Here is a 15466-nt window from a genome sequence, read left to right as displayed (position 1 = left end):
AATTACACAAAAGGTACATACTGCTCAATAGAAAAAGGAAAACTTTTTCTTTTATATATTTCTCTTATAATAATAATTCAAACACAGCATCCCACATTTTTATGACTTGTAGAAAACCCCTTATTTTAATGTTGGTGGTTAGTTTCTCCTAAGAGTATCTCATTATATTTGTAAAATCATGCACTGTAATATTGAAGATGAGTATTACATTATCTATAGTAAAATTAAAGACCGTTTTATCTACTTTGAATACAAAGTTTGATGTAGTTAGAGATGTATACTTTTTGGGGAATTCTAAGGAGCAACAATGATAAAAACAATTTATGTACTACCTATATATGCTATTCTACATTTAAGAAGGATAAATGTGAGAAGAAGAAGATATAAATACATAATATTGATCATGTGTTGTGATTAGCATACAATTCCATTTTCAGGTTCTTCTGATAAAAATGTAAAACTACCATTTGGTAGTGGCATTTAAAAACTCCACTGCTAAGTATGAAGGTATAAAAATGAGCATGCATTAATGTGGGACATATTTCAGCCAGAAAGCATTGAAATGTACTAAGGTTTTGACAAGTTTGAGAGTGTGTGTGTGTGTGTGTGTGTGTGTGTGTGTCTGTGTGTGTGTGTCTGTGTGTGTGTCTGTGTATTAGGTCTGTAAATGGCTTACATATTTTGGTAACTCTAGCACGTGAATGGTGAATGTATCTCTGTTTTGGGGAGATGGGAACAGGATTGTAGTCCTAATATATTGGGATTAATTCTTCAACTGTATACTGAAATATAAGAAAAATAGTAATTTTTGAAGGAAATGAACCAAAAGAGAGTCCAGAAGCATACTTTTTAATTATATGAAAATTTGAAGTAAACTTAACATGACACTTAGTGTCATTGGGAAAAAGGTAGATTGTTCAGTAATTTATATTTGATATCCATATGAAGAGAAAATGAATTTCAGTTTCAAATGTAAAGACATAAGGTACTAGATGAATTTAAATGTATTATATTTATAGTCTTCAAGTAGGGAATGTCTTTTTTGGGGGGGGGATGTCTTTTTTTAAAAGCAAGATTTGAGGACTAGCAACTGTAAAGGAAACATTGACAGATTTTTGCCTTATCAAAACTATGTAAGGAAAGAAATATTTAAAGAACACTAATAAACTGAAAGAATTATAATGTATTTAATAGAATTATATTTCTAATATAGGAAGAGAGCCTTCTAATCAATAAGAAAAAAAATTTTTTTAAATGGACACAGTAACTGAATATGTAGTATAAAGGAGAAAATCTGTAAATGACAACTGAGTAGTTAACAGTTGAACAAATCCATTAGTATTTCAACAAATATGGGTTCAAATAAGAAATAGGCTCCCCTACCCCCCACATCTGAATGAGAAAAATAAGAAAGAATAATACCTAGGATTGGTGACTGCTAAGTGAGAGTGAAAATTGTGCAGTCATTTTGAAGGGCAGTTGGACAGTGTATTTTAAAACTAATAATGTTCATGAGCATAACCTAATCTTTTACTTAAATATATCCTGCAAAAACAGCTCTATAAGTGTGCAGGAATGTTCATCATAGCAAATCTGTGTTGTTAGGTCAAAAAGTTAGAACACAAACATAAATCAATGGGTGAAATCTTTCAGCTATCCACAGTGTGATACTTTCCATGAAAAGTAAGTTGCAAAATACCTTTCTATGTCAATAAATATAGATAATACATTTTTAAAAATGAATATGTGTATTCCATTTAATGAATATATCTTAATTTAAAAAAACTGTTTCTGTAGTGGTGGACACTTAGGGTCCTTCCGGTTTTTCACTATTATAAATAAGGCTGTGATGAAAGTTCTTACATACGGTTTGATGTGTACTTGCTGCTCCTTTCTTTGGAGTGAGTCCAGGAATTGCTGAGTCAAAAGTTATATCCAGTTTGCATTTTGATACTTAGTGCCAAATGCAGTTTTATACCAGAAGGTGGTATAAAAGTTGGAAATTTAAAAATAGCCATAAAATTGAATAAACTATGCAGTGTGACCTAGTATATTACAAAAGCTTGTTTGAAGCTATTACAAATAAAATACCACTAAATTAGATTTTTTAAAAAGAAATGTTAAGTATCCTCTTTATTTATTTTTAAAATAAATTATGTTATAATAAACTTATGGAAGAGTTGCAAAAATAGAAATTCCTGTATGTCCTTACCCTAACGTTAGTATCTTCTGTAACCATGGCTCATTGGCAAAAATAACAAATTAAAATTGGTGTATTACTGTTAATTAGTTAAATACTTAAATACCAGTTTTTCCACTAAGCTCTTGATTCCAGAATCCAATCTAGAGTACTATATTGTATTTAGTTTTCATTTCTTCTTAGTCTCCTCTAGTCTGTGATAGTTTCTCAGTCTTTGCTTATTTAAAAAAATTTTTTTTAATGTTTATTTTTGAGAGAGAGAGAGAGAGAGAGAGAGAGCGAGCGAGCATGAGTGGTGGAGGGGCAGAGAGAGAGGGAAACACAGAATCTGAAGCAGGCTCCAGGCTCTGAGCTGTCAGCACAGACCCTGACCTGGTGCTTGAACTCATGAGCCGCAAGATCATAACCTGAGCCGAAGTTGGATGCTTAACTGACTGAGCCACCCAGGCACCCCAGTCTTTACTTATTTTTTATAACCTTTTTTAATGACAGTTTTGAAGATTACTGATCAGGTATTTTGTAGTCAATTTGTGTTTGTCTGATGTTAGACTGGGGTTCTGGTTCTGTGATACGATCATGATTTATCACTGGTAATGTTAACTTTTATCACTTGGTTTAAAATAGTGTCTGTCAGGCTGGAAAGTTACTATTTTCCCTTTCCAAAACCTGTCGTTTGCAATCTGGTTACTTGTTCTGCCCATACTTACGGTCAGGGTGATCAATAAGCTCCACCTCCAGACTCAAAAGGTTGTATGTAGTCTTTCACACAGAAGTTTTTTATTTTGAAAGTCTAATTTATCAATTATTTCTGTTATGGATTGTGCTTTTGGTGTTGTGCATAAAAATCATTGCCAAACCCAAGATTGATTCATTAAATAGCTTTATTGAGATATAATTTATATTCTGTAAAATTCATTCATTTAAAGTGTACAATTCATTGTTTTGTGTGTATTTTTAGTTGTGTAGCCATTACTAGTCACTTTAAGAACAGTTCATAACCTCATAAACCCCATACACATTAGCAGTCACTCTGCATTTTTCCCTAATTTCCCCAGCCCTAAGCAAGGACTAATCTATTTTATGTCTATTTAGTTTCCTATAGGTAATAAACATTACCTGTAGATGGAATTATATGTGGTCTTTTGTGACATTTTTTGGACTTAGCATGATTTATTCAATGTATTATCTATGTTATAGCATGTATTCTTTTTAACTGCCAAATAATATTCCATTGAGTAAATATACCTACCACATTTTGTGTATCTGTTTATCTGTTGATGACCATTTGTATTGTTTCTACTTTCTGGCTACCATGAATAATCCTGCTATGACTGTGAACAAGTATTTGTAGACTTGTGTTTTCATTTCTCTGGGGTAGATACCTAGAAGTGGAATTGCTGGGTCATATGGTAATTCTATGAGAAATACAAGATTGATTTTTAAAATATATACGTTTATTATTTTGGAGTAAATATGTGTGACTTTTCTTTTGTTCCTGAGTAGGTAAAAGCTGCATGTAGTTGATTGTCTCCATTTATATCATTAAATGTTTTTAATGTTTCAGTATCATTGAGCATATATGTACATCAGGGACGTATCCATGAATGAAATGTCTCTATCCTTAAGGAAATGGGAATGTACTATATGTACTATATACTAGAAAAAACATAGCTATATAAGCGATTTCAGTCCAGATTGATAGATGAAATAATCAAGTAGTAGTTGTGTCTCAGAGGAGAGGGAGTTATTCCATCTGCTTGAGAGGATCAGCAGTGGCTGAAGAGGAGATACATACAGAATTAGATATTATTTGATAGTAACTTGGTCAGATAAAGTAGGACAGGTCACTTCAGGCTGATGATCAATATCTGCAAATGTATGGAGATGTGAAACAGTATGGTAATGTGGGAAATTGCAAGTGACTGGACATTGGTAGAGCATACTGGGGGAAGTAGAAATAAAAGACTGGAGAATCAGACAGTGACAAGGTCTAAAAGCCATTTTATACTGTGTTAAGGAGTTTGGGTTTATCTTCCTTCCCCATCTATTTCTCTAAACTGTATTACTCTGTATGTGTGCGCTTGTGGGTGTGTACACTGGCAAAACACGGCACATCTTCCTGGAGTTTGAATTTTGTTCAAAGATTTGGGCATAAAATAATTTTTGCTTTGAAATGATCAGATTTTTATAGAATTGAATATTACATTGTAGATTTTATAGATAAGTTTTATGTAATTTTAGAGCCTTTTAGAAATGCTTTGTTTGACTACTTCAAAAGTATAAAGGTATACTGGTTTCTTTAGGCAAAGAGTAGCAGTACTTTGGTCAGTGTATTATGCATAGCTTTTATTACCATATTTCATCCTGACATTTTATTTATTTTTTTATGTTTATTTATTTTTGAGAGAGAGCGCGCGCGCGCGCATGAGGGGGAGGGGCAGAGACAGAGGGAGACACTGAATCCAATGCAGGCTCCAGGCTCGACACTGTCAGCAGAGAGCTAGATACAGGGCTCGAACTCATGATCTGCAAGATCATGACCTGGAGCCAAAGTCGGACACTTAACCAATTGAGCCACCCAGGTGCCCCCGTCCTGACATTAAAAAAAACTTATTTAGCAATTGGGATGTGTCTTTAGTCTGTAGCGGTACATAAAATTATGGTGCAGTTTATAATCTTGGATCCTAGACTAGGCAAATATGTCTTTTTCTCAGTAGAAAGCAATAGTAATTATAGAAAACTTGAAATATGTGAGTAATAAAATACTCTGAAATCACGCTACACTCAAAAGTGACTATAATTTTTGTTTTGGTGTAGTTCCTTCTGGTCTTTTCTGTTTACACATACCGATTATATATTTGTGTTTATATATTTGCGCAGTTGTTTATTGTTTCTTTGCTCAACATTGTATGTTGACTATTGTTCTATATGATTATTCTTTTAACAACACAATTTTAAATGTCATCTGATACTCCATTATATGTATGTAAAATTATTTAATATTTACATTTTTTTATTTTTTATTAAAAAAAAATTTTTTTTAATGTTTATTTATTTTTGAGACAGAGAGAGACAGAGCATGAATGGGGGAGGGGCAGAGAGAGAGGGAGACACAGAATCCGAAGCAGGCTCCAGGCTCTGAGCCATCAGCCCAGAGCCTGACGTGGGGCTCGAACTCACGAACCGTGAGATCGTGACCTGAGCTGAAGTCGGATGCTTAACCGACTGAGCCACCCAGCGCCCCTAATATTTACATTTTAAAAAACATTGTAAAAATCTTGGTTCCACATTATATCTAATTTCCTTAGGGCAAATTTCTAGTAGAATTCACTGGATATGAAGCGTGGTCTTTTTTTTTTTTTTTTTTAAAGATCCTTAAGAAAAGTCATCCATTTGATTGCTAGAAAGTTAGATTGAAGACTGTATAAGATTGAAATCTTTTTGAATTGTTGGAACCCTGAAACTATAAATTATAAAACTTTCTGTCTCTTTTGGCAACTTGTGATTATTTAGAGACGGATTAGCTAGTTAGTGGCCTGTCAAGATTTATGGTGTGTATTTGTGACTCAATTTGCCTATTTCATTTTTTGCTTACTGTGCTGTGGAGCAATATTTCACTTCTCTGAATCTTAGCTTTCTGCCAGCATCGCTTGACTCAGCACAGTAGACAATCAGATATTGGTAAAAGGGTCTAATGGTTACATAATCCTATTTATTGGTCTTAGAATTAATGTGGGCTTACCAAACTTACAATTTTATATGAAATAAATTCAGTAAAGAACAAAGAAGTTGATATTTATTATAGGAAAAAATAGAACACTGTAAGAAGGATTGGAAGTTTTGAGACTTTTGCAGTTTTAGATAAGGTAACTAGAGTGGTACTCATTAAAAAATGATATTTGAGAAAATCATTGAAGTACTTTAGAGAACTAACCAAGCAGATGTTTGAGGGAAGGGCATGGTATACAGAGGAATAGCCAGTGTGAAGGCTTTAAGAGAGGAATATACCTGACATGTTTGAGAAGCAGCAAGGAAGAAGCCATTGTGGCTGGAGAGGATTGAGCAAGTAAGAGAATAGTAGGATAATGTCAGAGAAGTAAGGAAATAGGGAGGCTGGGTCATGTAGAGTCTTGTAAGATCTTTGACTTTTGCTCTGACTGAGATGGCAAGACATTAGAGAGTTTTGAGCAGAGGAGTGACATGCTCTGACTTGTGTTTTTAAGAATATCACCCAGGGTTAAGAATAAACTATGGAGAGGCAAGGAGAGACACAGGGAAATCAGTTAAGAAGCAATTATAGTAATCCAAGGAAGAGATGATAGTCCAGCATGTTAGCAAGCAGTATAGAGAGTGAAAAGTTGGAGATAATGTTTCAAAGGTAGAGCTAGCATATTTTTCTGAATGATAGGATGTGGTACGTAAGGAAAAAAAGGAGTCAAGAATGCGCTATCTAGGCTTTAGCAAAATTGAACTATCAGTGGAAATAGGAAGATCACAAGTAGAGGTTTTGGATCAAAACATCTCTTCAAGTTTCATGCACATTAAATTTGAGAGGTGTGTTACCCAAGTAGATATGTTTTGTAAGCAATTTGAATATATAAATCTGAAGCTTAAGAGAGACATCTGGACTACCAATCAAATCAATAAAAATTTGTTGACATGTAGATGGCTTTTAAAGCTCCCCAAAGAAATAAATATAGAGAAGAAAACACTATGAAAGACTGGGCCTTGAAATGCTCAGTGTTAAGAACTCTGGGAGAGGAGGAAGAGCCAGCAAAGGCAACTGAGATGTAGCCACTGAGTTTGAAAAAACATCCGTAGTGTTATTGGAAGAATGTGGAAGTCGAGTAAAAAAAGTAAACCAGCAGAGATGGACCAAACTGTCAAAAGCTGCTGTTACGTCAGGATGAGGACTGAGAATTTGTCATTGGATTTAACAACATGTTGGTAGTCTGTGACTTTGACGTGCAGCTTTGATAGAAAGGTGATGGCCATAGCCCACCTAGAGTGGATTTAAGAGCAAATATGAAGAAAGATTTAGAAACTGAGAGGAGAGACAACATTTGAGGGTATTTGCTGTAGTGGAGTTGAATAATGGGACAGTAGCTGGTGAGAGAAATGGGATGAAGAGATTTAAGATGAGAATGAAAGCATGATCTAACCATAGGATCTGGTTAGGAATGCGGAAACTTAATGATTCAAGAGAAAAAGGGTAGTATTGCTGAAGCAATGTCCTTGAACTAGTGAAAAAGAGTGTGACATCACTGGTGAAGAGATTGGTATAAAATAGCAGTATTCTCCTGTAGTAAAGGTGACCAAATATATGAGTGCCCATGCTGACATTTAAATATATAGGTGTGTGTGTGGTGACAAATCTGTGGCAGTTTTCTTGATGGTTTCATTTGCTTCAGAGTGGTAGCCAAAAAGGTCTTAGCTATGAATGAGGATCAGTGGGAGAGCTGTGTGAGGTTTGAGAAGAGGGAGGAAAATGTAAAATATGGTCTCTAGCAGAATGGGAGAGTGAACAGACTAGTGAAGTGTGAATGCCAAGCAGAATTAGGGGCCAGCTTTATGTTTGTGATTATGAATTTAAAGTGGGATCAGTCAATATGATTTTATGTATTCATCCAGACTTACTTAACTGCGTGGGTACTAACAAGAGTTAGTTGGAGAATTGGATTTAACTAGGATTATGATTTTGACAAACTAAAGACAATGAAGCAGAAGAGAGCCAAGAAGGCATTAAAGATGTATGCAAGTGAGTGATTGTAATAATTGACCATGTAATGTAATTTGGGGTGATAAGAAAGAGAAGCTGTCTATATATAGTGTATGTATATGTGTATGTATATATATACATAGTAAAGGAGAGAAGTTTAAAGGTATTGAGAGGCCAGGTTATTAGAAGTGTCATTTATGGAAATATTAAAATCTTAGGAATTAAAACCGGTGAATGTTGGAGAGGTCAGTAAACCAGGAACTAAAATTGTCTAGCAATGAGATTGATGACCCAAGAGAGGTAGCTTACATCAGTAATGAGAGGTAGTGAGAGATATAACCTAACATATAACATGAAAATCAAAGCTGGCAGATTTAGGGTAGGAGATGTAGAGATAGCAGTTCTTCTGTTCCATCTTCAGGGCCACGGGTATAAGACATGTGTGGGGGAGGATAAAGGTCACCACTTGAGAGCTGCAAGGGAAGCAGTGTTCTTAGTGGGGAGCTGGGTTTCTATTCGAGCACTGGTTGGCAGACTATAGCTCACAGGAAAAATCTGGCCCACCACCTGTTTTTGTATGCCCCATGAGCTAGGAATATTTTTTATATTTTTTAAATGATTGATAAGAGTTCAAAAGAAGGAAAATATGACATGTACAAATTGTATGAAATTCAGATTTCAGTGAAAATAAAGTTTTATTGGGACATAGCCACATTCATTCTTTTTTGTATTATCTGTGACTGTTTTTGTGCTACGGTGTCTGAATTGAGTAGTCCAGACAGAATTCCTACAGGACATTGTTATTGCTTCACATGGCTACTCAGCTAAATCACAGTGATACAATTACAGCTGAACAGAGTTTCATGTGTATCACCATATGACAGCATTTTATTTTATTTTTTTTTACCAGTGCATACCCCATTGTGTCAAAAAAGAGAAAAGTGTGGGGCGCCTGGGTGGCTCAGTCGGTTGAGCATCCGACTTCGGCTCAGGTCATGGTATCGCAGTTCGTGAGTTCGAGCCCCGCATCAGGCTCTGTGCTGACAGCTCAGAGCCTGGAGCCTGCTTTGGATTCTGTGTCTCCCTCTCTTTGCCCCTTCCCCGCTCATGCTCTGTCTCTCAGAAATGAATAAACGTTAAAAAAATTTAAAAAAAAAAAAAAAAGAGAAAAGTGAACTTTGAATGTTACCATTTTGAGGCACAGTCAAGTGTGGATTATTTTGTGAAGTTAAATGGCAAAGCATTGTTTATTATGCAGTGATACTGTAGCTGTGCTGAAATTATATATATTGACATTACCAGAGTCAGCCCTCATCGTAATATTCCCAAATCACAGGAAAGCAAAAATAGAAAAAAAAAAGAAAATTTGAAATGGAATATCTAATTACAGAATTTTATTCACAAAAAAAAAAAGGAATGAGGCTGTGACCTTACATTATTAGTCTATGAGTGGCTTGTTAGCCAAACAGGGAAAGCTGTTCACCAATGGTGAGTGTTTGCAGCAGCAAAAAAAATAAAAAATAAAAATATTGTATATAGAGAAAAATTTCCTTAAGACTATTAGCTTTTTGGCAAGAACACTTGCTCAAAGAATTGAGGTCATCGAGAGCAACATCAATAGTCAAAAAATAAGACGAACAATTTTGAGTGATTTTCCTTGATTCGTGTTTATTTTAGGAGTCAGCGCTGAGTTTGAAGTAACTAAAGAATTATCTTCTCTGTGTAGTCTGCATGGAACAAGTATAGGCAAGAATATTTTTAAAGAAAGATGAGAAAATAACAGGTACAGTTTGAAATGGAGTCTGCTAAGGTGTGTTACAAGTGATAGTAGTTAAAATTACGTATGGTACAGAAAAAGGCTTAGTTGGACAAATTGACAAAGCTTGTGCAAACAGCAAGGTGGTTGAGGCCTATATTTATTTATTTTATTATACATCAGCAGGTACATTGTGGAAAATATCTGAATCTATCATATGTTATTTTACCACAGTGTAAGTGGTACATCATTCTTTCTTGTGGACTTACATCATCAATTCTGTAAATTTTTGTTAGAAATTGGAACTGAACATCCAATTTATCTTAGTATAAAGCAAGTTGATTGCTTAGCAGTGGTGATGTTTAGTTGTGATTTTTTAAAAAAGATTGTTACAGACTAAATTTTGTGTAGTCCCATTCCCCCCACCCCCCCTGCCATTTATTTTGTCAAAGCCTTAAACCCCAATGGCTGTATTTGGAGATAGGGCCGATAAGGAGGCAATTAAGGTTAAATGAGGCCATTAGGGTGGGGCTCTGATAAGATAGGTTGGTGTCCTTAACCTTGTCTCACACTTGAGATCAAGTGAACACACAGAGAAATGGCAGCTGCCAACAAACCAAGAAGAGAGGCCTCACCAGAAATTACACGTTGGTCCCCTGATCTTGGACTTCCAGCCTTTAGAACTGTGAGAAAATAAATGAATGTTGTTTAAAGCACCCAGTCTATGGTATTTTGTATGGTAGTATGAGCTATCTAAGACAAAGACAAGATGAAGGTTTTTCTAAGTGAGAAGAGCCATGTTCAATTGTCACTGAGTTTTCATTAAACACTGATTAATTTTGGAAGTTAGTTTTTGTCCCAGACTTGGTAATGTTTCTTAATGAATACAACCTAAAATTAACAGGCAAAACCGCGCTTATTATGCCATATGTAAATTAATAAAGTCATTTGAATCACGAATCAAGCTGCTTTATATACTTCCTGTGCTGTCAGAAATTAAAACAGGAAGCAAGATCATCATTCCCACATAAATTTGCAGCAGATATATTTTCTGAGCTCCAGCAACAGACTTTGTAGCCTTTTTATTGCTCTAAACCTCATATAACCAGAGCTAGGGATCCTTTCTCAACTCCACAGCCTATTATATAACACATCCTGGTTCAGAATTCTCTTAACTCTCATCTGGAGCATTACAGTACTCTTAAAATTCTATTAACTTCCAGTATTGTCCTTATCCAGTTCATCTTTTTACATATTTCCCAGAGTGGGTTAGCTGAAATGTAAATTTAACTGTGTTTATCTGCCTTATTTCCTTTCACGATGTTTCTCCGCTCCCAACAGATCCCACAGGACTCTCAGGGACTGCATTATGGAAGAATTCAAAGTAGATGAGGCTCCAGCCCCTCTCTGATATCCCCACCACCACACCACTACCCTCCTGAAGCAGGGCACTTTCTTTTATCTATTTTACATATTGAGTTGCTTTAAATTTTATTGTGAGAAGGATTTTTGATGATTAAAGTTTTATAGCTACTGGTCTACAGGTAAAGTTCAAGCTCCTTAAGCAGTTTGGGGTTCTACAGCGCCTCCTTTGAACCCTTGTCACAAACTTAAGCAACACAGAACTTTCTTCTGTGTAGTTCCTCTGTGCCTTTGCTTATATTACCCATCTGCCTATAGTATTCTTTCTTTTCTTCTCCCCACCTGGCTAATTGCATTGCTTCATTTTAGGCTTGTTTCAGGTGTTATCTCCAGAAAGCCCTTTCTAGCCACCTCCCTCCCAGGCAGGTTGGGGTTAGGCATCTTTCTTAGTGCTCTACAAACTGCTTATCCTCCTTACAGCTTTTTTGTTGTTGTTTGTACTTTTTTTCCATTGTTTATTTCTGTTTCATTTGCTAGAGGTTGGACTCCTTAAGAGGAGGAAATATGTTTTAAAGTCATCCTTCTATATCTACAGTGATTCTAAAGAGCCTGTATGGTAGACATAAATAGTTGTGCAGTATATTTGATTACTGCCTGTATCTTTCTGATGCATCCTGCAGTAGATATGTAACCTAAAATTAAATGTACTTATGTTATCCCTGTGTAAAAATTTGGTTTCTGTTGCATGTGTTTATTGGTCATAATGTGCACAAACACTTGAGTTTAAATGTGCATTTAAAAAGAAAGATGAGAATATCATATGGAGTTTTTATTAATAACTAGAACTTCAGTTTAATAGCTGTTCTGTATTTGTACACGTTGAAATGTGAAGCTTTTCCATGTAATCTCATGCCAGTGTTGACCCATGTGGATTAAAATAGACCTATTTTAATCTATGACCAAATTAGGAATTAGAATATCTATCCAGTGGGGATTTGTAAATTATTGTAGTTTGTAGCATGACAGGTTTATATAAATAATTGCAGAGATTCCCACTGTGTTTTAAGTTAAAAACTAAATTCAAATAGAGAATTCAAATAGAGAAATGTATTGATATAAGTGATTTTTTTTTTTTTTGCATGTTTTTCTCGGATGTCTTTACATCTTCTTGGATCATCAAAACTTACTTGATAAAAAGAAAATTTTATTTCATTAATCTAAAGTATTTACTTGTGATCCCTCAATTCAAATTTGTTGTGTACTTAACTAATTTTCCTTAGTGTGTATTAGTAGTATATTTATTTTCTGAAACATTTCTCAAGTTAGATTTTAATGAAAATATTTTAATAGAATGAAGTCATTTCAGAATTTATTTAAAACAGTTCTTAATACATTGAACATTGCTCTTTTATAAGCTTACATTTTACTATAAAATAGTTCTCAATGAATTTTTTTGTTTTTCAAGAACTTGCCTGTAATGCTTCAATGATTTAAAATTATAAACTTTTCTTTTCATACAGATAAAGACACAATAAATAAAATTAGAGATTTACGAATGAAAGCTGAAGATTATGAAGTAGTGAAGGTGATTGGTAGAGGTGCATTTGGAGAAGTTCAATTGGTAGGTTATTTTAATGAGATTAAAAACCAATAACTTTAGGGACGCCTGGGTGGCTCAGTCGGTTGAGCATCCAACTCTTGATCCCAGCTCAGGTCTCATCCCAGTTGGACTCCGTGCTGGGCTCCATGCTGGGCTCTGTGTTGGATGTGAAACCTACTTTAAAAACAAAACAAAACGATAACTTTAAAATTAAAAAATCCATTTGTGTGTTTAACATATATTATTTGGGATGGTATTGTTTTTTTTATAAAATTGTTGCTTTAAATTATTTTAGATAGTCTTGCCAAAGATGTGAAAAAGCCTAGAGTCAAGTACAGCAGATAATATGAAATATTTTCCCCAAGCATCCATGGGTAGAGAAGAGGTTTCAGACATCAGAAGAGAAATCTATACTTGTAATATTAGACTTCTAAAATGCTGTGGAATCATAAGTTTTATAAATAGAAAGCAGCATGCATAACCAGGTAGAGGAGATGGAGTGTGTCATAATGTAGAGAATAAAGATTTTTTCTAACATGACTTGCTTCTGGTAATTGAAGCCTTGAGATTATCTAATTGGGATAATTCAGCAGAAGAGACAAAATAAAAGTAGCTAGAACAATAATATTATTTAACAAGTTGTTAAAATAATTTGGTAAATTGTCCTGGTAAATCCTGAGCTTTAATTGTTAACAAAAGGGTTATTATTTTCCATTTTCAATTTTAAAGGTAAGGCATAAATCCACCAGGAAGGTATATGCTATGAAGCTTCTTAGTAAATTTGAAATGATTAAGAGATCTGATTCTGCTTTTTTCTGGGAAGAAAGAGACATCATGGCTTTTGCTAACAGTCCTTGGGTCGTTCAGGTATGATTTTGCTTCTATTTCATTATTGCTTTATGAGTTTGTAACTAAACGTATGTGAGAAGCTTAGATTGTTTTTTAGAAGAGTAAGAGAATTTATTATTGATTACAGAATTGTCTGATATATCATTTTTTAATCATAAAATTTAATTTTATTGGGTTGTCTCTAGGAAGAAAGGCCAAAGCAAAATAATTATGTGCCTATAGACTTTAAATATTAGAAAACTTAACTAATCTGCTTTGATTTGGGGGAAGTCGTACATTATTATCTTATAAGAGGATACTTTTATTTAATATTGAAATTTAAGTTTGTTCCCCAGATATGAGATCCTTTTCTTTTATTTAACCATCTGTTCCTCTATTTGTCTCTCTTACTTTGTGGAGAGGAAGGAATGGGAAAATGAAGGAAAGTTGAGTTAAGGTAGGCCTTCAAATAATCTTGTATTGGCTGTAGGGTTTTCAGTAGAAAGAAAAATACAGTAGAAGTCAGTAGTTATAGGTTCTAGTCTTAACGGTCAAAGACCTGTCTATGAAGCTGTGGCCAAGGTAATACATCTCTGGGCCTCAATTCCCTTGGTCAAAAATGTGGAAATTGCCTTAGATTGTTTTTTCCAACTATGGAGATCTCAGGTGAAGTCATGGGGACAAGCAGGAATTTGGGTAGGTTATAATTCTGGGTTTTCTGTTTCTACCTCAACTAGAGTGACTCCGCATTTTTTTTGTCTTATGTATTGGGGGTTCTTATGTAAAGATATATGGGGTAAGTAAATCATCTTCTGGTTTTAAAAAAAAGAAAAACTGCCGGTACACTAATCATTTCTAAATTACTAATATGAATTTTGTGATTTATTAATTTACAGTATATAGTAGAGTATCCTAAAGAAGCATACTAGTAATTGGAATAAAGAGAATATGGAAAATGTTTAAGATTTACATGTGACTTTTTATACCTGAAATGTCTGCTCTATTTTTATCAGTTGTATGGAGCAGGGATTTTCAGGCTCAGTATTATTGACATTTTGGGCCAGATAGTCTTTCGTTGTTGGGGCTGTCCTGTACATGATCAGATTTTTAGCAGCATCCCTGGCTTCTACCCAGGGGTTGCCAGTAGCAGCCCTCCCCAGCCCACATACCATTTGCAACAACAAATTGTGTTTAGATACTGTTGAATGTTTACTTGGGTGGTAGTGGGGGGGGGAGGGGTGGTGTCAGAAGACAGTTATTTCCTCTGGTTGAGAACCACTGCTACCAAATCAACATTGTTTCTTTAATTATGGTGCCCAAATGACAAATTGTATCCTTTAATTTGGGATAGCCATGAGATGCCACTTAGTTTCTTATCCTTTCCTAAAATATCTTTTTAAATTAAAATAACTAAATTGGTAACTAAAATCATTAAACACTACTGAAAAAATGAAACAAAGATTTTAAGTCAAATGTCTGTGTAAATAAGGTATCATTTTCTCTAGGGCTTTATTTTTAGTTTGATTCTAATCTTCTTGTGTTTACTCATTTAAAATGTTCTTTTGTGGGGCGCCTGGGTGGCTCGGTTGGTTAAGCGTCAGACTTCGGCTCAGGTCATGATCTTGCGGTTCGTGGGTTCGTGCCCCGCGTCGGGCTCTGTGGTGACAGCTCAGAGCCTGGAGCCTGTTTCGGATTCTGTGTCTCCTTCTCTCTGTGACCCTCCCCCGTTCATGCTCTGTCTCTCTCTGTCTCAAAAATAAATAAACGTTAAAAAAAATTTTTTTTTAAATGTTCTTTTGTAAATTTGCTCTTTTTTTAACTTCAGCGCTGGTCAAATAAGAAATTATATTTATGCTTGGTATTCTTGTGAATTTCATATCAATGGACCTCACTCTTCCTGCTTGACTCTAGCTGTTGTCCTCTTCCTGCTTGTTAGTTGTTACTGCTCCTCCTCTTATTGACTGCTCTTACTTATTGAGCATCTGTTGTACCCATTATATT

At 34.9% G+C, this 15466-nt stretch overlaps 1 protein-coding gene across 4 annotated transcripts in view; it reads left to right on the top strand.

Annotated features, from left to right (window-relative positions):
- Positions 1-15466, top strand: part of ROCK1 (Rho associated coiled-coil containing protein kinase 1) — a 175524-nt gene that overhangs the window by 46368 nt on the left and 113690 nt on the right. For all 4 annotated transcript variants that reach the window (XM_042961918.1, XM_042961917.1, XM_015534773.2 and 1 more), the window contains exons 3-4: positions 12558-12658; positions 13367-13504. In XM_042961918.1, coding sequence (XP_042817852.1) covers positions 12558-12658; positions 13367-13504 — 239 coding nt within the window. The remainder of the gene's footprint in view (positions 1-12557; positions 12659-13366; positions 13505-15466) is intronic.

Source organism: Panthera tigris, chromosome D3 (genome assembly GCF_018350195.1).
Source record: "Panthera tigris isolate Pti1 chromosome D3, P.tigris_Pti1_mat1.1, whole genome shotgun sequence".
Classification (NCBI taxonomy): domain Eukaryota; kingdom Metazoa; phylum Chordata; class Mammalia; order Carnivora; family Felidae; genus Panthera; species Panthera tigris.
This window is presented reverse-complemented; position numbering and strand designations above follow the sequence as displayed.